The sequence below is a fragment of the Thamnophis sirtalis genome, unplaced genomic scaffold (assembly GCF_051295495.1).
Source record: "Thamnophis sirtalis isolate CommonGarterSnake01/CBP01778 unplaced genomic scaffold, rThaSir2_p1.2 scaffold_9, whole genome shotgun sequence".
In the NCBI taxonomy this organism is placed as follows: domain Eukaryota; kingdom Metazoa; phylum Chordata; class Lepidosauria; order Squamata; family Natricidae; genus Thamnophis; species Thamnophis sirtalis.
Genome location: NW_028261389.1, coordinates 31,277,623 through 31,303,544, shown reverse-complemented (window position 1 = coordinate 31,303,544; position 25,922 = coordinate 31,277,623). Strand labels below are relative to the sequence as shown.

At 37.6% G+C, this 25,922-nt stretch overlaps 1 protein-coding gene across 6 annotated transcripts in view; it reads right to left on the bottom strand.

The window, feature by feature from the left end:
• Positions 1-25,922, bottom strand: part of TNRC6B (trinucleotide repeat containing adaptor 6B) — a 132,925-nt gene that overhangs the window by 64,069 nt on the left and 42,934 nt on the right. For all 6 annotated transcript variants that reach the window (XR_015697723.1, XM_014061314.2, XM_014061310.2 and 3 more), the window contains 3 exons: positions 12,726-12,813; positions 8,877-8,898; positions 5,234-5,578 (listed from right to left, as the gene is read on the bottom strand). Coding sequence is in view for 5 of the 6 variants with exons in the window: in XM_014061314.2 (XP_013916789.2) it covers positions 5,234-5,578; positions 8,877-8,898; positions 12,726-12,813 (455 nt within the window). In the remaining variant the exon portion in view is untranslated. The remainder of the gene's footprint in view (positions 1-5,233; positions 5,579-8,876; positions 8,899-12,725; positions 12,814-25,922) is intronic.

Genomic DNA, 25,922 nt, shown 5'->3' with positions numbered 1-25,922 from the left:
CGAACAGGTAAATGTAAGACCATAATATCTATGAACTAAAACTCTCATGGTCTGTCTGTACCTTTAATTACTCCAAGCAGTGCATCAGAGCACATCAATTTTTGAATCAAGGTGTCTTAAATCCTCTAACTTAAAGACGTGTGAAAAATCTGGGACCCATTACTCCTGTGGAATTGGAATTTCAAAGATCTTCAGACCACTTTTATTTCCAAAGTTGTGGCTCCAGTGTCCCTACAGTTATGTGATTGTGATTTCTGATGTTCCCTGCCAGCTTCCCACAAGCCAAGTAAATGGGACAGCTGGCAGGAAGTCAGAAGGCACTCCTGCACCCTCTTGGTTGTTGTTGTTGTTTTTGTCTGTCTGTGGCCATTCTGTTTATCTGTTTACATAGATAAATACTGACTTTTTATTGGCAATGATACCAATGGGCGTTGTTTGTATAGTACTCACGAAATCTCTCTGCTGGGATGCATTTGAAAAGGCAGTTTCAGACTACCCGGACCAGAATAGCACCTGTTACTAAATGCCCAAGCCTTACAAATGGCTTCATCTTAATTCAAACAGTTTAAAAAACGATAACATCAGGCCTAACCCTAGGTTATAAATAAAATTTTATTTTGTATATATTTAAAGCTTTCTTAGTTGGCAGATGCCATATAAGAACAATCAGCAAAAGCTAACCCAAATATGAACCAAGTCTAGGAAGCTATCTAGCAGCAAAGAAACTCTTAGTAGAAATTGTCATAAGACCTTCATAAATGGCATTACTGTTGGGTCCAGGGAGCTTCTGCACTTGCTGGAATATGGATGTTCATGATCCGATTTGGCTTTTTTTCAGAGATTACTACTGCCAGGCATAGAATTCACTTTTTTGTTCCGTAGATGGGAATGATAAAGCTGTTGTCTCAATGCCACTGCTAAATCTTGGTATCGCATACACTTTGCTGAAACCTGGCAGCAAAGAATTGGCATTTTAATAAACCTTCTTCCTGCTTCTCTTCTTCATCCACCGAAGATTCTTAAGACAAGGTCATGATACTAATAACTGGGAAAGAGATGGATGGCATTGTAGAGAATGGTAAACTGCTTCAGAAATGGATTCCCAGTTGTACTTCCATGTGCTAAAAAGACTCACTACGGTTTGTTGAAATTGGTGAGCAAAGAAGAGGAGCGTGGAATGGAGCCTTAAAATACATATTTTATACCCAGGCAGATATAGTGTGATACTGCAAAATAGTCTGCTATTAGTTCTGATAAAACTGACAATGTTGAGTTACCAGTGACACTGCAGAACTGCTTCTCCTCAGGCATGGTCAGAGTGTTTTGAAGACTTTTCATATTTATAAGCATGGCATCCAGCTAGTGGCTGGTCAGACAATCCTAAGATTTCAAGCTCTATACTAGAAATATTGAAGATAGCAGGATTTTAAATTTACAGTCACAGTAGGCTTCAAGTTAGTACTCAAGAGCAGCAGACTAAATCATGGCTTTCTGGATTCCTTGGGGCTGCTTTATATGAAGTACAAAAGATCTATTGTCAAATAAATTATTGGAGGTACAAAAATCTTTTTTGTGCTAAACCTGACTTATGAACACCTGACAATGTAGGCAATATGAGTAAAAAAGGCAGCAAAGTAGTGTTGTTTAGCTGTGGTTAGTTTACTCAGATCTCACACCTATAAAAATGAAACACCAATGGAGAAATTTTGAGAAAAAATAAGCTTCGGCACACAGAAGAGAACAAAGGAGATTGATGGAGTACTATCCTCTTCTAGGACATTTTTAGATATAAGGATTCTTACCAAACACGTAGAGTTCTTGATCATTGCATTATACTGCTTATTGCTCTCCAGCTCCTCCCCCATCTTTTTGGTTACCATTTTGATGTATTATTCTCATTGTGTTGCTTTGTCATTTGTTTATAGTATTGTTTTATTATTTTACTTCTGTTCTGTTTAAACTTTTTTCATTTTTCTTATTGTAAGCTGGGGTCCCCAATCCTGGGATGTGCAAGTGGTGGAACAGTGTACACAGCTCCATTTGTGCTAACGGCTCACACAATGCTTGCACAGAACCATCCCCTCCCCCCATCGGTTTGCAAAGCTAGAAAAGTTGGGAACCACTGTTGTAAACTGCCTAGAGTAGCCTCATGGCGAGACAGGCAGCAGATAAATCTAAGAAATATATAAATATTGTTATATAATCCATTAATATAAATCAGAGCATGAAGAGCATATATGTATTCAGTATGTTTTTATCATTTGTTCATTAAGAATACAGATAGCCAAACATAATTCTTAGCATACTAAACAACTCATGTGGGGAAATAAACAGTGTGCATGTAGGATGGGTACTCTTAATTCTGTGGCAGCAATCACTCAAAATACACCATTGGGAACCACTATTATCACCCTGTTAATAAAACACAAATTAACATTCCAATGGTCGGTATATAGTAAAATCAGCCTTTTGCAGAACTCATTATAGATGTCATAATGCTTTAAGAAGTTTGGATACCCAAAGTTTTAATAATCAGTGGCTTCAGCTCATATTCTCTGGGTACAAGATGTTGATGCCAAAAGGAGTAGACCCAAAGTTGTACTGGATGCATTAGTTGCTACCAGTTTGTGTTTAATGCCAGGAAGCCTTTACACCTTTATGCAATTGCTATAGCTATGACAGACTGTTTTAGAAATTGCAGCATACATGCTATTAGTAGCTGCCTACTCCGTCACGATATAAATTTCAGGTCATAAAACTATGGTATGAACTGAAAAGCTTTATATTTGGACTTCCAACTACCTTCTCCAATGTTCATGCTGTTAATAACTTATTATTTTAATACCAAATACCAAAGGTTTTATAATTTTCATATGCTATCACTATTGCCACCAAACTAAAGAAGATGCACTCCCTCTTGCAAGCCTTTATAGTAAACCAAACTACGCAGGACTATGTTTGGCTCAAACAGCTAACAGACTTAAGTCTATATGCTAAAGTCCCCTTCCTCCCATCACCCTTCTGAATTCATCTTTTAGACTGGCCAGAATGAGTGAAGATTAAATAATTTTCACTGGACATATATTTCATTTTACATACTGTTTTGAGGTCATTCCCCAGTTTAACATGATCACTTTCCAATGTTTCTACACATAGAATTATATATTGTATCTCATATGCTAGTAAAACCATGTAATCCAAAATTGAATAATACAATGAACAAGAACTGACACATATACAATCTGACTCAGAAGAAGCATGGTATCCAAGGTTACGTTGCTAGCATCTGATGCATAATGGAAAGGACAAAGGAGTTTTTATAATTTTAAAAGCAAGAAACAAGAACAAATATCACCTACTTTCAAAAGATAGCAATTATTTTTTTCTTGATTATACTAGAGTTACTGATTATGTGGACTATGACCTGCCCTTTAACTATTGCATGACCTACCCTTTTAAAACAAGGAAATGCCAGATTACTCAGGTATCTGTTGTATGATGGCTAGGTAAACAACAGTTAGAACAGAATATGGAATAATTCAATGGTTCAAAATTGGGACAGGTGTTGCCAAGGTTGATTTATATGCAGAATATATCACCTTGGTAGCTGAAATCAAGGAAAATCTAAGTAATCCCTTGTGGAAGGTGAAAAAGATATTACAATAGTAGTATACTATTGCTCAATATTAACAGAAACTAAGGTTAAAACAATAGGCAATGCCAATCCAAACAAATACACATAAGTGTAGTAGATTATTTTCCTAGCTTCCAAAATTCATGACTGAAGCTATAAAATAGAGGCAAGTGTTACTAGTTACATCTTAGTCGTAATATATAACTATGAAAATGAGACCATAAGAATGGTTGAACAAGAAAACTGATGCCTTTGAATTTCAATGTTGGAAGAAAATTGATGCGAGCCCCATGAACCATAAAAAAGCAAATAATTCAATGCTAGATGAAGTAGAACTGGATCTCATAATAGTCCTAATAGTGCAGCTAAAATTTAGTTTGGACACATGAGAAAGCAAGAGTCATTGGAGAAGATACTGTTGCTTAAAAATAAATCAAAGGCAATTAATGGTAGAGGCTGACAAAAGATAAAGTGATTAGATGCTATCACTGATAGCACAACCAGAAATTTGTAAGAATTTAAAGCAGTTTCTCACAGAAAAATTATGTCTTTTAGGTCTCACAAGTTGGGTCTCAAAGTCTTTATATTTACACAGTTAATACTGTTATGTGACCAAAGTAACTCACACACTTTCAAAGACTTACATGCAAAATGAAGCAGGTACATAGTATATAAAACTTACCTATCTTAACTTCACAGCAATAATTAAAACCAACAAACAGTTATAATTTCGGAGGCAGGCTAATGCAACTTCAACCTATCAAATTCCATCTGGATATGTTCAGTGCTTGTATCTTCTCAATATTCACATCATCTCATTTGGCCTAGCCATCAGCAATGAAGATTGGACCTCACTGCTGTTCTGGCTAGGCTGGAAAGATTTGGATGAAAAAAAGTCTGACCTGATTTATTTTATTTATTTATTTTATTTCCAATAGCATGTTGCAAAACAACTTAAATACAATGCCTCAGGCACTCTGTGAGACATGTTGAAAAAAAAACATTTTGTTTCATGCTGGAAAGAAAAATGTTCCTTTGTTTTGACTTAAAAACTATGACAGCATTACAAATTCTAGTGACTGCGCTGTATCAACATGCAAGTTTATTTCATTATAGAATGTGCAATTTCATTATGGTTCTTTCTCCTGTTCAAAACAAATATCTTCTGGGCATGTGATAACTTTAATATGTTTATTGTTTCTGGTAACAATCTTATCTGTATCAGGCTGTTTTTGAATTCATATTAATTAATATTCACATTTTCAGGACCTGAAATCAGAATAGTTTGAAATTAGAATGTTTTTTTCACTTCCCTCTTAAGGAAATACGCTGGAAAAAATGTAATCTGCTTTTATAAAAAAAACTACTTATCTAGTTTTATGTGAATAATTAAAAACTTTCTAAAAAATGTTTATTGCAATATTTATTTAATTTGTATTCTGCCTTATTCCCAATCACTGTGATTCTCTTTAAAGGTTGCCACAGAGATTTCAGAATATAAATGAGTAAATAAAAAACCAATTTCTAAATTCAAAATACACAAATATATGACATAGTATAGATAGCAAAATAATAAGCAGAATGCTAATGGTTTCATACCGGTTGCAGTCCCACTGTCACATGGCAGTAGCACTCCTGTTACTGGTTGTGCGTTGTTTGGATTTACTCCAGGTGCTGGAGAGGAAGTAGGCCCTACTCCACTTCCAAGGAGCATACAAGATGGCGGAGGGGGCTGCCCACGTTTCAATAACACTTTGTGGTCCTGCTGGCAACGAAATCGCGGCGGCACCTCCCGAGGCATGTAGCGGGCAGCGCTTGGCGGTTGACCATTCGGCACTGCCACCCTTTTGGCATTATTGCCACCATTTATAGGTGGCGATGGAGAGCTGCCAATTGGGCTGGCGGTCACTGGTTGGCTTAAACTTGTTTTTGTCGCTTCGGGCACTATAAGGAAAAATATTGGGTGGTATTTAGTATTGTTTACAAATTTAATGGTGTCATAAAATCACAATAAATAAGAGCTATTAAAATATTGCTAACTTTAAGCACTAAGAAAATTAGGAATCACCATGAATTCACAAAGGAAAACAAAATTAGAGAAGTTTGCCAAGAATCCATTAAACGCTTTTCAGTCCATCAGCTATAGTTATTGTTATCAAAGGGGGAGGGGGGAAGTAAAGGTTTCCCCTGTCATGTCTGACTCTAGAGGGCAGTACTCAGCCAAGGGAGACAGCATTGTCCAAAGAGGCTTCCGTGGTCATGCAGCCAACATGACTATACAACAAAGTACACAGAATGCCATTACCTTCCTACCAAAGTGGTACCTATTTATCTAGTTGGATTTGCATGCTTTTGAACTGTTAGCTTGGCAGAAACTAGAGCAAGAATGGGAGCTCTCCCCATCTCAGACTTTCAACCTTCTGGTCAAGTACTAGAGTATTAATTCACAGTATTCCATTATTGGAGAAGATTGAATGAAAGAAAGAAAACAAATTTAGGAATATCACTTTGAGTATTCAGCATCAATGAATAAGTAAGTTTTTGTGCTAAAGTAACTAAGTTAAGAGTTAGCAGACTATATGTTAATATGTGCATGTGCGTATATGAATGTGAACTGAAATCCAAGTTTCAAAGCCTTAGAGCATAGCAAGGAAACCAAATCCACATGGAACTTCATTAATTGGATATGGGTTTGGGGATTCCTCAATTAAGGAAAATTTAGAAAAGAATTAGGATACCGAATCTAAATAAACAAAATTATGACACTGATTTATGAATTAATATGCTAAAGTGGTGAAAGGCTAAATGAAAGACTAAATGTCCTTTTCTGAAGTAAGCCTAAAAAGTAGATATAAGAAATGCATACCTTTACTTTTTTTTTAAAAAAAGCTTACACATCTTGACACAATCTTAAAAATACAAAAACGTGAAGTAACTTTGATAATCTTTTATCAAAATCTTCAAAGGTATACTATTTAAGTAGACATAGCTTTTAATAAAATGGGAAGGTTAGTATTCAGAGAAAACAGAATTGTACAGTTTTAATTATTAGTACAAAACATGTTTAGAAATGATCGGGTCATAAATGGTCAAATGACATTATTATTTAGACAAGTCATGAAGAAGCCTCAGAGAATCTCTTCAGTCTCGTAAAATAAATATGAAGTGATAAATGAGCTTAAAGAGGCAAATTGATGTATCTTATAGGTACAGCTTTTACATAGGATATATTTCTTTTCAGTATAAGTATGAAGCATTTTAAATCACATTGGGTATGATTATATCTCAGCAGGTAATAGTTTCTAACCCACCTCTTAGCAACTGAAACTTGTCTAGAGGCTATCTTTACATTTCTAATAATTCATTATACTGTAATAATAGTTATAATAAATGCAAATTACATGTTATAAATTAGTTATTTAAAGCATTTATTTCTGCTTTAAATGGTTTAATGTTAAAAATGGATTGTAAGCAGGAGAGCTAAAATGATTACGTTGGAAAAGAAGCATCAAGTTCTCATGAAAAGCACCTCTTGAGTTTAATATCCTAGCACAGGATCAAAGAGCAAATTGGATTTCGTTAAGAAAAAGTGTCAACGTCTGTTAGATAACATGAAAGGACTTCTTTTGATATTTGAAGGGATGGCTTCTGAAATTAATTTGGTTGTTCTTCATGATATATTTATGAAATTGACTCATGGATGGATCAAAAAAGATTTCTCAGATAAAATATTATTGATACCGATTGGCTCCTACCCCAAAAGACAGAATTCTGTCATAAAATCAAAAGGTGCTTTATCACAGTATTAGTTTAAGGGTGTGCACATTAATGAAACCACATTATTGTATGTTTCCTATTGTTATTTCCACCCTAAAATGTTTGATCTTATTTTTCAATTAAATTGTATAGCTTATATATTATATTGAAGGTGGAAAACATTCTGAAGTTATCTTTTTTAACATCTCAAAAACCTGGCATTTTAACAGAAGTGTGTAGACTTGTTATACAGCCTCTATAATTTGATATCTGATTCTGTAAAATCCTTAACTGTCACACCATGAACAATCTGGAAATTTTTCAGATAATCCCACATAAAGTTCTTTGAAGTTCAATCATTTTGTAACTAAGGCAGGTGTTACCAAATTCAAGATCTACCTACCAAATAAACAAACTTAATCAAGTTTGTCTTAATCAAGACTGAAATGATTTTCATTTCATCATGGCAAGTGTTAAAAACTGTTCTAGAACATAGAACTATGCTTAATTATAAGAATTTATTTTCTTTCCAGCATTGGTTAGAGTCTTATTTCTGGGCTTGTTCTATTGAATAACATCTCTTTTGCTTTATTATTGTTTTGTCTGAATAAGACCATCACATTTTAGTTTTTTAATTTAAGTCACTCCAACACCATGTGTCAATATATTTATGGGAACTATGACTCCCATAGGACTTATGTTTCAAAAGATAGGCGGTGCTTACCCTGTGGAATATAATATCAGCTAGTTTTCAGTTTGGTTAATTTAGAATTTTTCTTCAAGCCATTCAGCAATGATTCCCAATAAATTAAAGAGTTATTCTTAATTTCCAGTAAATTAAAGAGCTATTAAACCTAAGAAAAAATAGAGTTAAATCTCTCTTTTCTAAGTTACAACTATATTATTCAATTAAAAACAATTATTTTTAGGCACTGTGGTCCAGAAATTGAGAGATTGTGAGTTCTAGTCTCACCTTAGACACAAAACTAGCTAGCTTGGGCCAATCATTTTGTCTCAGCATTAGGAAGGAAGCAATAACAAACTATTCTGAAAAAGCTTGCCAAAAAAACTGCAAGGACTTATCTAGGCAGTCTCCCAAGAATTGAACATGACTGAATGGAAAAACAAATGAAAATAAAGTAGCACTCTTCAAAGACTGAAAGAACAAAACATTTCTCCTTTATATTGTAGAAAAAAAATAAAAATGTTCTACATTCAGTTAATACAATAGTACTTTAGATAAAAATAAGGGCTTTATTGTAAGGATAAACCTGACTGGGTGACCTTGGGCCAGTTACCCTCTTTCAATCCAACCCACTGTTGCTTTTGCAGGTAAAATAGATGGTGGAAGTTGTAATAGGTATATTAATTGCTTTGAGATATATATAAAAATAATAAATGTGGGATATGAATTTTTTGTAAGAAATAAATGATTTCTCAAAATAGCAAGAAAAGCTATAGCTTTAGAAAAATTAAAGCTTCTTACCTTTGGTTTTTTGATCTGTGACCTATAGGTAAGAATAAAAACAAAAGTCATTCAGTTTTCATAAGTTATCATAGTTTTTAAATATCATTACCTAAATGTGGAATTCTAAAACATACAGTGGTACCTGCCAATATTAAAATTTCAACCAGGCAACTCATTATTTCTATCAGTAGAGATACTGGTACTATATATGCATTTTAAAAAACTTTCATCTTTTAATAATGTGATGTAGCCATTATGATGCTGGGCTAGGACTGGGGAATCCCACATTCAATTCTATCAGCCATGAATACTCATTGAGTTACTTTGGGCCAGTTAATCTCAGCTCAAACCACCTCACAGAGGTGTTGTGGTGATTATATGTGTGTGTATGTATGTATATGAACTAATACCAAAAGAGAAATCTGTTCATAAACCATCCATATAAAAATCCAATCTTGCTTCTCCCAAACTTTGTTCATTTTAATAATAGGAGGGGGAGGAGATATAAATGCAATCTAGTTACTGCTATTATTAAATATACAGGCTATATAAATCACTTAGAGCAGTGTTTTTCAACCTTTTTTGTGCAAAGGCACACTTTTTTCATGAAAAAAATCACGAGGCACACCACCATTAGAAAATGTTAAATTTTTTTAACTCTGTGCCTATATTGACTATATATAAAGTAATTTTCCCACGGCACACCTTACACTATGTCACGGCACACTAGTGTGCCGCGGCACAGTGGTTGAAAAACACTGACTTAGAGCAGTGGTTCTCAACCTTTTCTTCACCATGACCCTCTTTAAATACCTTTTGTGCCATGGACCACCAAGACTTAACTCAATATTTGAATCACAACATTTCTTCAAGCCTTTATGAACCCCCTATGATGACATCATGGTCGCCCAGGGGTCCACAGACTACAGGTTCTAAGTCACAACTATTGACTTAGACATTTACCAGCACAGTATACCCATAGCTACTTTCTCTCTATCCCCAATACGGTATCTTGATCACAATCCACCTCCTAGTGTAGTACATATCTTATCACAAGCCAATTGATTGTCTCTTAAACTAAACACTAATTTTCCAATTTAACTGCTAACCAGAAACATTATAATTCTAACTCCATTACCATAGATTTTTAAATTAATACAAATTGTTGTAAAGATTTCACTGAAATAAGCCACTATTTGCAGACACTATTAATCCTTGCTTTTCTTCCAAACCATAATAAAAAAAGGCCAGGCTGCACTGTCAGTTCAGATGTCTGCTCTTTCATTCATTTCTGAATTACCATAACTTGCCATAAAATCCCAATTGAAAAATTATAACTATAATTAACCTCAAAATTGTGATATAGTATGTTTACCAATTATGGTTGGAGAGTAGTAGTAATTAAACTGGGGAAAAAGGCAAGAAACTGAGTCACTGATAGTGTCATTTATACCATATCTCATTATGATTTAACCACATAGTATGTTACTCTTCCCATAAGTGGGTACAGGGAGAACTTACAGTGGATTTTTTGATTTGTATAATGTATCATACAAATTAAAGACTTGAGAACTCTGTTTTTTTCCAAGAACAAAAAAGTAAAAGAACCAAAGAAAACAATGAGTCCATCCCTCAATTTTGTACAGGCAGTACTTGACTTACAACAGTTCATTTGATGGCTGTTCAAAGTTATTACATTGAAAAATGTTAGGACCTTTGCAGCATCCCTATGATCAAAATTCAGACACTCGTATTTATGATGGTAGCAGTGTCCCAGGATCATGTGATTCCCCTTTGCAACCATCTGACAAGCAAAGTCAATGGGGAAGACAAATTCACATAACAACCGTGTTCCCAACTTAATAACCCCAGTAATTCACTTAACAAAGGTTGTGAGAAAACTCGTAAAATGGGGCAAAGGTCATTTAAAAAATTTCAAACTTAGCAAGAGAAATTTGGGCTCAATTGTGGTCATATGTCAAGGGCTATCTATATTAGGTTTATTGACTTGTTTCTGTTGAAGAAATGGCCAGGAAATCAACATTTGTTCACAACTAAGCTGTATGTTTTCATCCTGTGGGGGCAGAGGTTGTGCAATTGATTTGATTGATATCCACCTTTTCTGTTCATTGAATCCAGGACTACATACATTTAAGATAAAACTAAAACTATAAAACAAATACTCAAATTATTAAATCATTTTCAACTTCTATACGATGATTTAAAGCAAAAAGATGGAAAATGTGCTAAGGTAGGACTTCCCTCAGACCCTCTTACTCTCATTATAATCTCCTTCCTTTCTCCCTCCCCCCCTCTCTTTTCTTTTTTCCTTCCCTGTTCATTCTCCTTTCTTCTTCCTTCCCATCTTTTTCCTTTCTTTTTCTTTCCTCTTTCCCTTTCTCCTTTCCTGTCCCCTTTTGCATGCTCAAATGCAAAAGGGGACACATTTGTCCTTTTGTTTTTAGTGTATTTTGCTAGTCTTCTGCCAGCGAAAATGGAGCTGGGGGTAGGGCTGCTGTGCACAGCTGTTCTGAGCTCCATTTTCGCTGGCAGAGGCACCGTGAACCGGTCCTAAGCACCTGTGGGCCAGATGCGGCCTGCAGGCCTTGAGTTTAACACCTTTGGTTTATAACATAAGGAGTTACAATAAATGTTGGAAAATGCCTGAAAATAACAACTAGGGTTAGACTCAGAAGGTGTCAGGTTAGATAGCATGTAGGAGCTATTTTATACAAATGCTGATGCAGGTACAGTTGAAAAATTAGAAGAATGCAGTGAGTAGTTGTTATAAATGCAAAGTAGCTAAGATAGATAGAGCAATTGATAGCTATAAAAGCTATCAGCCAATGAAAATGTGGTTCTTTCTACTAAAAACAAAGAAGCCTGAAAACAACTCTTGAATCGTTCTCAGTGTGAAACAATTATTACATATTAAAGTAATATTTTGAAATCAATGTTATCAAACACTGGTAAGACTACCTCTTAAAAAATCCCATTCTGGGGCTCTGGAAATATTACTAAAAAGGGGGGATATTTCTGCTAATAAATCATTTTTATAGTTATTTCAGGATGGATTACAGGTAGTCCTCGACTTATGACCACAATTGATCCCAAAATTTCTGCTACTAACACTTGTTAAGTGAGTTTTGCCCTATTTTACAACCTTTCTTGCCATGGTGGTTAAGTGAATCACTGCAGTAGTTAAGTTTGTAATTTATTTGTTAAGTGACTCTGACTTCCAGAGTCAGAAGGTCACAAAGGGAGATAACATGACCTTGGAATGGGACACTGCAACTGTCGTAACTATGAGTCAGTTGTCAATCATCTGAATTTTGATTTTGACCGTGGGGACATTGCAATGGTCCTAAGTAACTTTTCAGTGTTGTAACTTTGAATAGTCTCTAAATGAACTGCTTTAAGTTAAGGACTACCTGCATTAGTTCATAACCTTTCGCTAAGAAAAGTAAGAAAATAATAACTAATATTTTATAATTATTATATAACTAATTAAAATATATTATAATTTACAGATATAAAGGGCTCCCCCTTCAAGTATTTAAAGCCAAAACAAATTCTCTAGATTGGTTTTCTTAAAGGAATATTCTTCCCTTTTCAACTTACCTACTCACAAGAATAAGTAATAGATGTTTTTAGATAAACACACAAGCAGAAAAATATACATAGCAAACCATCACCTGGCTGTATGCAAAATTCAATAGGTATCTTGTGTACAAAGAGTTTTTATTATGAGCACAAAACTGAATGAAGGCAAGACAAAGTAGAACATGGTAGAGGGCATAGAAGCAGTTATTTTAAATGAACTGCCTATTATAAAAAATGAATACTGAATGACAAAGATACCCTTACCTTCTGAGTAGATTCCTTCTTTTTCTTATCCTCTTTTTTTCTTTTCTTGTCTTCCATTAACTGTTCTTCCTTTTCTTGCTCCTTCTCTCTGTTAAAGTTTAAAATTAGAACTTATTCCTGTGTGCACTCTATTCCCCAAAAGAATCTAATATATTGCAATACTGACTCTATATTACTTAAATAGAAATGTTTTAATCAATTATAACGTTAGTTGCTCTAAAATAAAACTTTGATAGAATTACTTAATTCCCTTCATTTCTACAGCACCCTGTCCTACATTCCATGTATATTAGAATCATGAAGAAAAGATAACTTATGCAGTTTGTATTTTTTTAATTTCAAACTGATTTTTACAATTGGCAGAAGTTCACACTGGAAACATAATTACTACTTATTTTTGTGAAACGCTTCTCCATCAATGTATATTACTACCATCAGGCAAATATACTCCAATAGGAAATATGCTCCTAACATGACTTTCGGTCTCAGAATGTCACCAGGATTCTCCTCTAATGTCTAAATGGCATCACTAAAAATAAAGTGATTTATTTTTAATTATGTATATATTGCTTCAATTTTGCTATATCCTACTATATATATATAGTAGTATACACACACACACACACACATCTGTGATAAAAGTTTTAAGCAGGTGTGAAAAAATACTGTAAACAAAGAATGCTTTCAGATATATAAATAATGATTGTTTATTTTTGTCAAGTTTCCCAATGCAAAGTGAGCAAACAAAAGAAAAATCTAAATCAAATCAAAATTTGGTGAGACCACCCTTTGCCTTCAAACCAGCATCAATTCTCATAGGTACACTTGCACGAAGTCAGGGATTTTGTAGGATTATATGATATAGGTATATGCTCAACCGATTATACCAAACAGGTGCTAATGATCATCAATGTCACACATAGGTTGAATCCCAGTCATGAACTGAAACAGAAACACCTGTGTAGGAAGCTTAAAACTGGGTGAGGAACAGCCAAACTCTGCTACCAAGGTGAGGTTGTGAAAGACAGTTTCACGTCATGGCAAGATTGAGCACAGCAACACGACACAAGGTAGTTATACTGCATCAATAAGGTCTCTCCCAGACAAAGATTTCAAAGCAGACTGGGGTTTCAAGATGTGCTGTTCAAGCTCTTTTGAAGAAGCAAAGAAACGGGCAACATTGAGGATCATAGACGCAGTGCTTGGTGCACACTCATCTACTGTCCCGAGAAATCTGGCCAGAAGTGTTCTTCATGGAAGAGTTGCAGCCAAAAAGCCATACCTCCGACGTGGGAACAAGGCCAAGCAACTAAAGTATGCACGAAAACATAGGAACTGGGGTGCAGAAAAATGGCAGCAGGTGCTCTGGACTGATGAGTCAAAATTTGAAATATTTGGCTGTAGCAGAAGGCAGTTTGTTCGTCGAAGGGCTGGAGAGCGGTACAATAATGAGTGTCTGTAGGCAACAGTGAAGCATGGTGGAGTTTCCTTGAACTTTTGGGGCTGCATTTCTGCAAATGGAGTTGGAAATTTGGTCAGGATTAATGGTGTTCTCAATGGTGAGAAATTCAGGCAGATATTTATCCATCATGCAATACCATCAGGGAGACATATAATTGGCCCCAAATTTATTCTGCAGGACAACGACCCCAAACATATGGCCAAAGTCATTAAGAATTATCTTCAGCGTAAAGAAGAACAAGAAGTACTGGAAGTGATGGCATGGCCCCCCCACAGAGCATCATCGAGTGTGTCTGGGACTACATGAAGAGGCAGAAGGATGCGAGAAAGCCAACATCCACAGAAGATCTGTGGATAGTTCTCCAAGATGTTTGGAACAATCTACCAGCCAAGTTCCTTCAAAAACTGTGTGCAAGTGTACCTAGAAGAATTGCTGCTGTTTTGAAGGCAAAGGGTGGTCACACCAAATATTGATTTGATTTAGATTTTTCTTTTGTTTGCTCACTTTGCATTTTGAAAATGGACAAAAATAAACAATCTTTATATTTCTGAAAGCGTTCTTTGTTTACAGCATTTTTTCACACCTGCCTAAAACATTTGCACAGTACTGTATATAATGATATGAAACAACTGAACAAGCCAGTAAAGCAAAATAGCAGCAGCTGGTGGTAGAGAAGCCACAAAAATATGCCTGCACCGAATATGACATAACACAGAAAAGAGAAGCTCTTTTTTAAAGTATGCATCTCCACAGAGAAAATTTACCTCATGTTGTCACTTCTCTATGGATCAGTTAAAGTGCTACTCACCCACCCTTGAGCTGGCAGGCATAACATTTCCTGTCAATTCATATCCTACTTCTATTCTTGTTATTAGCAAGTGACTTGAGTTCTAATTTCAAGTGTGAGATGCATGCAATCCTCCTTTCTGAATACCAGTGGAAACAGTCTGCCAATATCATCACTTCTTAGTGGGCCTCTTGGAAAATCAGCTCCTGGCAGACTTTTTTTCAAGCTAAATCCACTGTGACTCCACCCATGTCAGACAGCCAACTGAGGTGGGGTCAAAGAGTAAAGTGGAATGTTATCTATCATTTTACTGGGCAACATTTCTCTCAAGGATATGCTGATTTAGCACAGACTAAGTCAAAAGAAGCTCAACCAGCAGATGATCTTTGGAGCTCCCCAGTAATGAAAAAAATCCCATTTCCTCCTTTTATGATCTTCCACGCCATGGATTGATTGTCTGTCATGTGAGTTTCCTTTAGTATGGGTTTACTGTTCTTACTCTTCCAGAAACTAGAGACATCTAATCTGCAGAGTCCAGAGGTAGGGTGCACAGTGGAAGAGCTCAGTGTGAAAACTCCCCCTTTTCTTAAAACAGAATGCAAGAAAATTGATGCCGCTGCATACAATCACCTTGTTCTGTTACAAATAGCAACTCATAACAACGTCTGCACACCTTAAAATTGATAGTGTTCTTATCTTATGGAAGTTAACACCAATATGGGCCGAGATTGAGATGAAGACAATATTATAGAGGTATACCAGAGAAAAAGGGCTGCTAGGGAATGTTTATCCTATACGTAGAGATTTTCCTTATTCGAACTGATGTGGACTTTGCAATATGTTGCTCAAACAGCAGATGCTCCCTTGAACATTGTGGAGACCAAAGGGTGACACGGTAATCCTTGATTTACAATCATTTGTTCAACAATTGTTTGGGTTATGGTGGTGCTAAGTGAAGGGACTTATAATCACTCCCCAAAGTTACAGCCTTTGCAAACCCTCTGGTCATGTTATCGATTGTCAACTATTTGAATGCTTGACAGTCGACCTGCATTTACAATTACAGGGATGATTCAACTCTCCCCCACTTATCTCCTCCCAACAATGCCTTTTTGGTCACCTGCATTTGAAGATCCCTGTCACCCTAGCTAACCTTTGCTGTCTTCTCACTCTGGTTATTGACAAGCATGCACACTCTGGTCTCTTGCAAGGTAGCTGCTGATTGCAAAAGGCTTTCTTCCAAAGGTCAGTTTCTTTGCTGGAACTGGAGAACAGAGTTTCACTTGGCCAGCAGCTGCCTTGCAAAGGGCCCTGTGCAGGCATGCCTTGTCAGCAGTGAGAGCAGGAAGACAGAGGTTAGCTGGGGTTGTAGAGTGCAGGGTGGTAGTGATCTCAGAGTTGAGGGTACCTGAAATTGTGTGGCTGGGACTTCCTGAGCCTTGCACTTAAATTCACTTTCAAATCAATATCAATCTTGTTGGGTAGAATTGTTCTATCTATAGAGGAAGACACTTTTAAAAATTAATTTCTTCATCTACTGTTCAAAAATATCCTTCAATTATTTAAAATATTAAATGTAAAAATATTTTGCTTCATTCCATACTTGTAATCTAGCTTTTCATTCTGTAGTGGTCATGAATTTGATTCTTCAATCCTTGAATTCAATTCTCCTTAATCCCTCCTTATAAGTCTCTGTCATAGATCTTTCCAAACATAGCAAGCTGAATAGAAATATATTTCAGTTTCCACTCAAGTTCCTCACAATAATTCATACAATGAATTTCACTTATTTTCAGTTCACAATAAGGTCAGTGAAGACTCATCATTTCTCTGAACCAGTTAAACATTTGTGTATTTTTTAAATTAGTCACAGCTATAGTTTTAGCAAATAACCTTTTATGTCTTTACAAACTGTAAAAATTATCTGAGCTAATGGAATAAAGCAAAACATTCTAGTGCACTATACTAATGTGGCATGTGTTTATGTATGTGTAAATTTCACACTATAAACACTGTTGAATCTTTGCAACTATTCTGAAGATAGAAACAAGGTACTTGTAAAAATATAGGTGCAGAAATAAAGATTTTAGCATTATCTAATTTCTCATTAATGTGATATGGTATTTTATAGAAATTGAACAGAAGTCTAAATGCAATCCCTGGAAAATTGCTATTTTATTCATAATAAGTATGGTTATAAGCATTAAAGATCACTTAATATTTCAAGAATTAAAAACAAGATATACAGCTTACACTAAACTTACTATATTTTAATAGAAACTTCGACTCAGTTTGTTCATTCATAGCCACACCTTAATTGGATAATTAATAGCAACCCGACCAAAATTATGTACCAACATTGTTTGTAAATTTAGCTCATATCTTTATGGTTTTTTAAACTTTTGCATATTGAGGCAAAAAAATGTTATTTCACCCTTTTCTCTCTTTATTACTACAAAGCTTTATATGTATTTGTTATCAATAATATTTCATTTACTTAGTTTTCAATATAGTTGTCTGTTCTTCCATTTCTAATCAGCATCTATAACCACTGAGCTTACTTAATCCTTACAGTCCTCTGTAAACCGTTTACAGAGTCAGCATATTGCCCTCAATAATCTGGCTCCTCATTTTACCCACCTCAGAAGAATGGAAGGCTGAGTCAACCTTGAGCCTGGGGAGATTCGATTTGCCAAATTGCTGGCAGCTGATTATCAGCAGAAGCAGCTTGCAGTACTGCACTCTAACCACTGTTCCACCACATATCCATGTTCAATAAACAGGGCCAAATACACTGGACATTTTTTTCAAATGTTTTGCTTCCTGAAAAAGTTATTTTCATTTATTTCTTACTAAGCTTATATGCCACTCATCTCGCCAGAGGATACTCCAGGCAACTTACAATCATTCAATTAAAATGCAATATAAAGCATTAAAATAATAAAAGGGATCTTAAATTTAAAATTCAGTTTTGACCAGGATGCAAAGGAAGAAAGCAATGTGCACATGAGGGGAAGAGTGTGTGTGTTATTTATTCCATTAGCCACTTCCAAAATGCCAACCCCATTGGGATCCCAAGCCAGTTGGCACAGTCATGTCTTCAACCCCTTCTGGGAGGCCAAAAGGGTGAGTGTGGATCTCACTTCAGGAGGCACAATACTTCAGACGGTGGGAGCCATGGCAGAAAAGACTTTTTTTCTGGACTTGCCAACCAAAATCCCTTTACCAATGGGGTCTGCAGCATACCCTGTCTGTCAACACAGGTGTGGAGGGATAGTCCTATGGGATGAGCCAGTTTCTTAGATAGCCTGGATCTGTGCCATGAAGGGCTTTAAAAGTGATAACACCTTGAATACTCTTTAAAGGTAGCCCCCATGTAGAGCACATTATAGTATTCCATTATGGCAGATCCCTTTTAAACAAAACACAAATTTCAGAATGACTGTATCGCATAGTAAAGAGCTGTGTCCTCTTCACCGATGATATAAAATTATTTAACACCACAGACAATGCTGCTGCCCTACAAAGCAACCTTGACTATGTGTCATAATAGTCACACAATTGGCAACTCCAAATTTCAACTAATAAATGCTCTGTCCTACACAATGGAAATAAAAACCAGAACACCAAATACAAGTTGGTCGGAAACAATATCTTAGACAACCCTCACTCTGTCAAAGACCTAGGATAGGAGTACTCATCTCAAATGATCTAAGTCCCAAAGTTCACTGTAATAGCATTGCCAAAAAGGCATTAAGAGTTGTTAACCTAATTTTGCGAAGCGTCTTCTTCAGCAACAATGTATTACTAACTAGGGCATACAAAATCTTTGCCAGACTAATTTTTCAATACAGCTCGTCTGCCTGGAACCCACATTGTATATCGGACATTAACACGATTAAGTTGGTTTAGAGGTCTTTCACGAGAAGAGTACTCCACTCTTCTACTCACAATAGAATTCTCTATGCCACCAGGCTTGAAATTTTGGGCTTGGATAATCTGGAACTGCGTCGCCTGCAGTCCGATCTAAGCATAGTACACAAAATTGTCTTTCTTGCTTGTCAACGACTTCTTCAGCTTCAACCACAATAATATACGGGCAAACAATCGATACACTCAAGGTAAACTTCTTCAAACTCAATTGCAGAAAATATGACTTCAGCAACAGAGTGGTCAACGCCTGGAATGCTCTACCTGACTCGGTTGTTACAGCCTCAAACCCTCACAGCTTCAATCTCGAACTGTCTACTATGGATCTCACCCCATTCTTAAGAGGTCCGTAAAGGGGGCATATACGAGCGCACTTGCGTGCCTACCGTCCCTCTTACCGTCCCCATTTATCTGTATTTACTTCCTTTGTTTATACTTATACTTGTCTTGTACATGTTTGAAAATAAAATAATATTGATAAATATGGTTATAATAATGTATTTAACTGCATGTTTCTAACATGGTGCATGAGTTCAATAGGGCTAAAAGTGTTAAGCTGCTGGTTTTTGTTTGTATCAGTGTTTGATGCATCTCACTGCAGTGTCCAATGATAGTCAGCCAGCACTGATGGGGTTCCAGTTGCCCTGATACCATTTTTTCCACTCTGGTAATATTCTTGTGAAACCTTTCAGCATGTTCATCACTGAGTTTTGGAAAGAAGTCCAAGTGTGTATTTAGAAAACGAATCTTTAGTGACATGTTGCACTTCAAGGCCTTGTATACTGTAAGAAGTTTGTCAACCAGCTAAATGTAGTTTGGTACATTTTAGTTGCCAGGAAAATTCAATGATATCCTTGAATGCTTCCCAGATGAGTTTTTCTGGTCTCACTAACAGATCTTTAATCCGCTTGTCATTAAAGTTGTGTCTGCTCTGATGGGCCAACAAAAATGCCTTCCTTAACCTGGCATTAGTTATCCTTGGAAACATCCATCTCAAAAAATGAAAATCTTCACCTTCCTTCGTCATCACATACACTTTTTCATCAGTCCTAGTATATGTGAAGCACGGGCAAACATATCTTTGTCGGGTCAACAATAGGTATATGTGCCACTTTTTCAGTCCTAAAACCAATTTTTTCAAAGTGGCTATTTCTTATTAACATGACTCTCTTGCATGGCTATCCCATTCACATATGTAACAACAGTACTTGGTATATATAAGCTGCATTCCAGAACCACAACCTCCACTATTACTTTTAGATCTCCACAGATATTTCAAGTTCTAGTTGATATACAGGATGTACTTCAACAACAGTTCTATGTGTTCATATATTTCTTTCTTGTATGCAGCATAATCAACAGATACAGGATATATATTGCTGCTGTGTAAAATGATTTCTATAAAATGGTATGAACGAAGTTAAATTGCAGGATTTCAAAGAAAATGCTGTTATGATTAATCTAGGAGAACTGGCTTTTAAAACCAGGAAAATATTTAAAGGCACTCTCTTCCTTGTTTTTGAATACTGAAAGTTTTTAAAATATATTATGGCCACATCTACAAATGTGATATGTGATTTGCTATATGCCAGAAAAAGTGTACATATACACAAAGTTAACTGTATCAAACTCAACTTTTATATAATAAAAATGGAGAAGCAGAAACATCTAGAAAATAGCTATAAATAGGACTCTGAAAAATTTGATCACTTAAAAGTATAATTCCTCTCTTTTATTAAGAACATCAAGTTCAAATTCTACAAACTGATGATCTATTGCTGCAAACCATAGTGATATTGCCCCTTCTAGTGTTGTATATTACTATAGTAATAGTTGAAAATTCCGAAGAATGTATTTCAATTAATTTAACAGGTAGTCTCTGTTTAATGACCACTCATCAAGCAACCAAAGTTACCACTCATTCAGCAACCAAAGTTATAACAGCATTGAATGAATGGTACTCACAATTGGTCACTGAAGTTCCAGCTGTTTCAGCAGTCTCGTCTGTGGTCATGTGATTGTGATCTGGATGCTTGGCAACCAGATTGTACTTTGTAATGATTGCAGTCTCCTGCAGTCACATGATCACCTTTTATGACCTTTGCTGCCAGCTTTCCACAAGCAGAGTCAATGAATAGTCAGGAAAGATCGGAAGTCTCTTTGGTAAGTTGTTTGCACCCACCACCCAGCAGCAGCCATCACCAGCTCTACCACACTCTGGGGCTGCCTGCACACCTTTCTCCCACCCCTGTCAGAATGGCTACTGATGCACTCTCCCCTGCTGGCACCAGCCACCTCAGGCCCTACTGCACCTTAATTGCCTACCTGTAAGATACCTGGGATTTGCTTAACAACCTAACAACAGCAAGAAGAGGTGCTAGAATTTCTGTTGCTAAGCCATGCAGTGATGCAATGTCATGCTTTATGACTGCATTACTTAGCAAAAAATTCATATCCCAATTATTGTCATTAACCAAGGACCATCTGTAAAGTGTGCATAGATCTACTAGTTAATTTAAGATTAGCTGACAGCCAATTCCTGATTTTGCTTTCAGACAAATTCTTCCCTTCACAAAAAGAAACTATTGAAATTCTAATGTTTTGTTAATTAACTAATTGCATGGGCCATTGGAACCCCTGGGGCAATATGAGTCTTGTCCTGTTATCTGAATCAGCAGTAGTGAGGTTGCTTTGTCCTTTACAAGAAGAAAAGTAAGCAGGCAAGCAAAAGAGAACAGGTTTTGTGTGGGCTAATGGTCAAAGCAGAGATGAGAACAGGAAGTACTGAGGGGATAGATGTACAGCTGGCAGGTAAGAAAATAGATAGGCAGGACGAGAAAAAGGAGAGGGAAGGAAATAAGAGTAGGTACTGTAGAATAGGATCCATCAATAGCAATAGCAATAGCAGTAGACTTATATTCCGCTTCATAGGGCTTTCAGCCCTCTCTAAGCGGTTTACAGAGTCAGCATATTGCCCCCAACAATCTGGGTCCTCATTTTACCCACCTCGGAAGGATGGAAGGCTGAGTCAACCCTGAGCCGGTGAGATTTAAACCGCTGAACTGCTGATCTAGCAGTAGCCTGCAGTGCTGCATTTAACCACTGCGCCACCTTGGCTCTTAAATTTTGATTAAATCAAAATTTTATACCAATGTTTTAGAGGATTCCAGAGGCATATAGAAGTCTGTCTGTTCTGGACTAAATGACACCGGTAAGTAACCATTGGCAACAGTAAATTTTCTTCAGTATTTTGATTGATTTGATTGATAGATTGATTTTATTAAGTTTGTATGCCGCCCTGTTTCCGAGAGACTCAGAGCGGCTAACAATAAAAAGGGAGGGAATACAAAAAATAAAAAACAACAATTTAAAATTCTACAACAGCCGTAACCTCGAATGGGGCTGGATAGTTCAACAGCCCCGGGCCTGCCGGAACAGCCAGGTCTTAACTGCTTTGCGGAAGGCCGGAAGGGTAGTCAGGGTCCGGATCTCCACGGGGAGATCGTTCCAGAGGGCCGGAGCAGCCACAGAGAAGGCCCGCCCCCGAGGAGTCGCCAGCCGACATTGGCCGGCAGATGGAATTCGGAGGAGGCCTAGTCTGCGGGATCTAATAGGTCTTTGGGAGGTGACTGGCAGGAGTCTCTCAAGTACCCAGGTCCGATACCATGTAGGGCTTTAAAAGTAATGACTAGCACCTTGAAGCGTGTCCGGAGACCAATGGGCAGCCAGTGCAGCTCGCGGAGGATAGGTGTAACATGGGTGTACCTGGGTGCACCCACAATCGCTCGCGCGGCTGCGTTCTGAACAAGCTGAAGTCTTTGAACACTCTTCAAGGGCAGTCCCATGTAGAGCGCGTTACAGTAATCCAGTCTTGAGGTGACGAGAGCATGAGTGACTATCCGAAGGGCCTCCTGGTCCAGGTAGGGCCGCAATTGGTGCACCAGGCGAATCTGGCCAAAGGTCCCCCTGGTCACAGCCGACAAATGATGTTCTAAAGTCAGCTGCGGATCCAGGAGGACTCCCAAATTGCGGTCCCTCTCTGAGGGGCGTATAATTTCACCCCCCAGGCTGAGAGATGGAATAGCTGGACCATCTTTGGGAGGGAGCATTAATAGCCACTCGGTCTTGTCGGGATTGAGCGCCAGCTTGTTCGTTCCCATCCAGACCCTGACAGCCTCCAGGCACTGGCACATCACTTCTACCGCTTCACTGAGTTGGCACGGGGTAGACAGATACAACTGTGTATCGTCCGCATATTGATGATATTTAATCCCGTGCCGGCGTATGATCTCACCCAGCAGCTTCATGTAGATGTTGAATAGGAGGGAGGACAGGACCGAACCCTGCAGCACCCCATAATTGAGGGGCCTAGGGGTCGACCTCTGCCCTCCAACCAGCATCGACTGCGACCTGTCCGAGAGGTAGGAGGAGAACCATCGAAGGACGGTGCCTCCCACTCCCAACTCCCGCAACCGTCGCAGAAGGATACCATGGTTGATGGTATCGAACGCTGCTGAGAGGTCAAGAAGCACAAGGATAGAGGAGTGACCCCTATCCCTGGCTCGCCAGAGATCATCGATCAGCGTGACCAAAGCAGTTTCCATGCTGTAACCAGGCCTGAAAAAGACTGAAAAGGATCCAGATAATCGGTTTCATCCAAGGACTGTCGGAGTTGAAAGGCCACCACTTTCTCAACAACCTTCCCAACAAAGGGGAGGTTGGAGACTGGACAATAGTTACTCAAGATGGCTGGATCCAGAGAAGGTTTCTTCAGGAGGGGTCTCACCACCGCATCCTTTAGGAGGTGCGGGAAGGACCCCTCCTGGAGAGAGGTGTTAACTATCATCTGGATCCAGCCACGTGTCACCTCCCTGCTGGTTGAGACCAGCCAGGAGGGACATGGGTCCAGTATACAGGTGGAGGCACTCACCGCTCCCATGGCGACAAGTTGAAACTCGCTCCATAAAATTCGCTCAAGACCTTCCCTTGGTACCTCGGCTGGTACCGTGCAATTGGAGTCCAGATCTGTCTGAATCCGAGCGACTTTATCCATTAGAAACTGAACAAATTCCTCAGCCCTACCTTGTAAAGGGTCGTCCGCATCCCTCCCTTTCAAGAGGGAGCGGGCTATTCTAAACAAGGCGGCTGGGCGCGATTCAGCGGATGCAATAAGAGCGGCAAAATGCACAGATTTTGCTGCCCATATTGCCACGAGATAGGTCCTGACCTATCTCGTGGCATTTCTAACATTATAGAATAAGAACAGAAACCTATAATTATATTTGGTCATATTCAAAAACCTTAGTCCATTTAATGTTAGAGTTGATGGTCAAACAAATCTTTTGTGGCTGATAAGGCTCTATAAATGGATCAAAAATGCTGTGGAATCATTACTGATACCTGCACCACTGTGCAGAGTAACAGGCATTTTGAAGATCAAAATTGATCAACTAATGTCTGTTACTATTGTTCTAAACTGGCTGACAGTGTACATGGCTTCACAAAAAAATGCTAATACAGCTCTTTCTCTCATCTAAGTGTGTGGTGATGGGTAGAAAAGATTTAATCCTTTGAACATCTGTTTTCAGGGCAAGGACTAGATTTATGAGATTCTTTTTACTATACTAAGTTAGAAATGATATTCTTTTTTATTAGTTGATTCATTGATTACATTTTTAGACTGGAATAACTATAGGGAGGGCAACAAAATAAATAGTAATGTCTTTCTCTAGATTTCTTTCAATATGCGTACTTTAATGGATAGGAAGAAATCATATGCTTTCTAGCAGTGTACATGAAGTATTAAAAGAGAAAGAAGTTCTTTCAGGAAACAGAAAATGTACACTAACAAGAATATAAAGTAATACAAACTAGCAAAAAGTATAAGGTATAAAAAAAAATTACAAAATAGAATAAATACATGACAAAAAAGAAGGGGCAGGGAAGAATATGAATAATTCTAAAAATATTTAAATGAGAAAACCAACCAGTGAAGGGACAGATCTATATTTCATTTAATACTATAGAAAATCTGTTTCCATGATTGGTTTCTGAATGAAAGATATATTTGAGTGAGGATGATATAAGGATTGCAAGAAAATGGGCTATAGTAATTGTTTGCATCTATCTTTACTATAGAAGATACAAACATGAAGCCATATTGATTTTCTTAAAGAAATTTGAACAACTAAAGTAAACTGAGGTAATACGATATTTTAAGACATCTTGGGAAACTACACTTGTAATAAATAATTGGGTCTAATGGCATCCATCCAAGAATTCCTAAAGATATTAAACATGAAAAGACAATTGGCATTACCTGAACGGTAGTTCTCTGTGCGCTGCAGGAGAATCCAAGCGTGGGTATAACTTCTGTCTATCTGCCCAAAGACTGAATTTGAAATCTTTGGACACACTTCCTTGACTTGACTGCTTCCAGTTTCTCAATGGAGGAATAGCCCACAATAAGTGTTGTCCAGGTCATGAAGATTTATCCTATGTGGACGCCTGACCCAGGCCCTTCGGGTGGGATTGGATTCTCCTGCAGCGCACAGAGAACTACCATTCAGGTAAGACCAACAGTCTTTTTCCTATGTGCTGCTTGGAGAATCCAAGCATGAGATATACACAAGCTTAGTCTCAAGGGCGGGGGAAAAGCTGGTCCAGGGTCCTCTCCGCTGAATGAACCCTTTTAAGGACCCGTCGTCCAAACGACCCCTTAGCCGAGGCGAATGGGTCCAGCTTGTTATGCCTGACAAAAAGCGATGGTGAAACCCAGGTCACAGCTCTGCAGATTTCCTCCACTGACACCTGTGTAGTCCAAATGGCAGTTGTGGCTGCACTTCCTAGTGGAGTGAAGCGTGATACGACCTGGTACTTGCCTGGCTTGCTGTTCGTAGGAAGGCCTGCATATAGCTATGCAGGCCTTCAACCATCAACCAATTGTGGAAGGCGTTACTTTCTTGCTCATAGACGTGGGCTGGAAAGAAACAAAGACTGCTTCAGCCCTCCGGAAAGA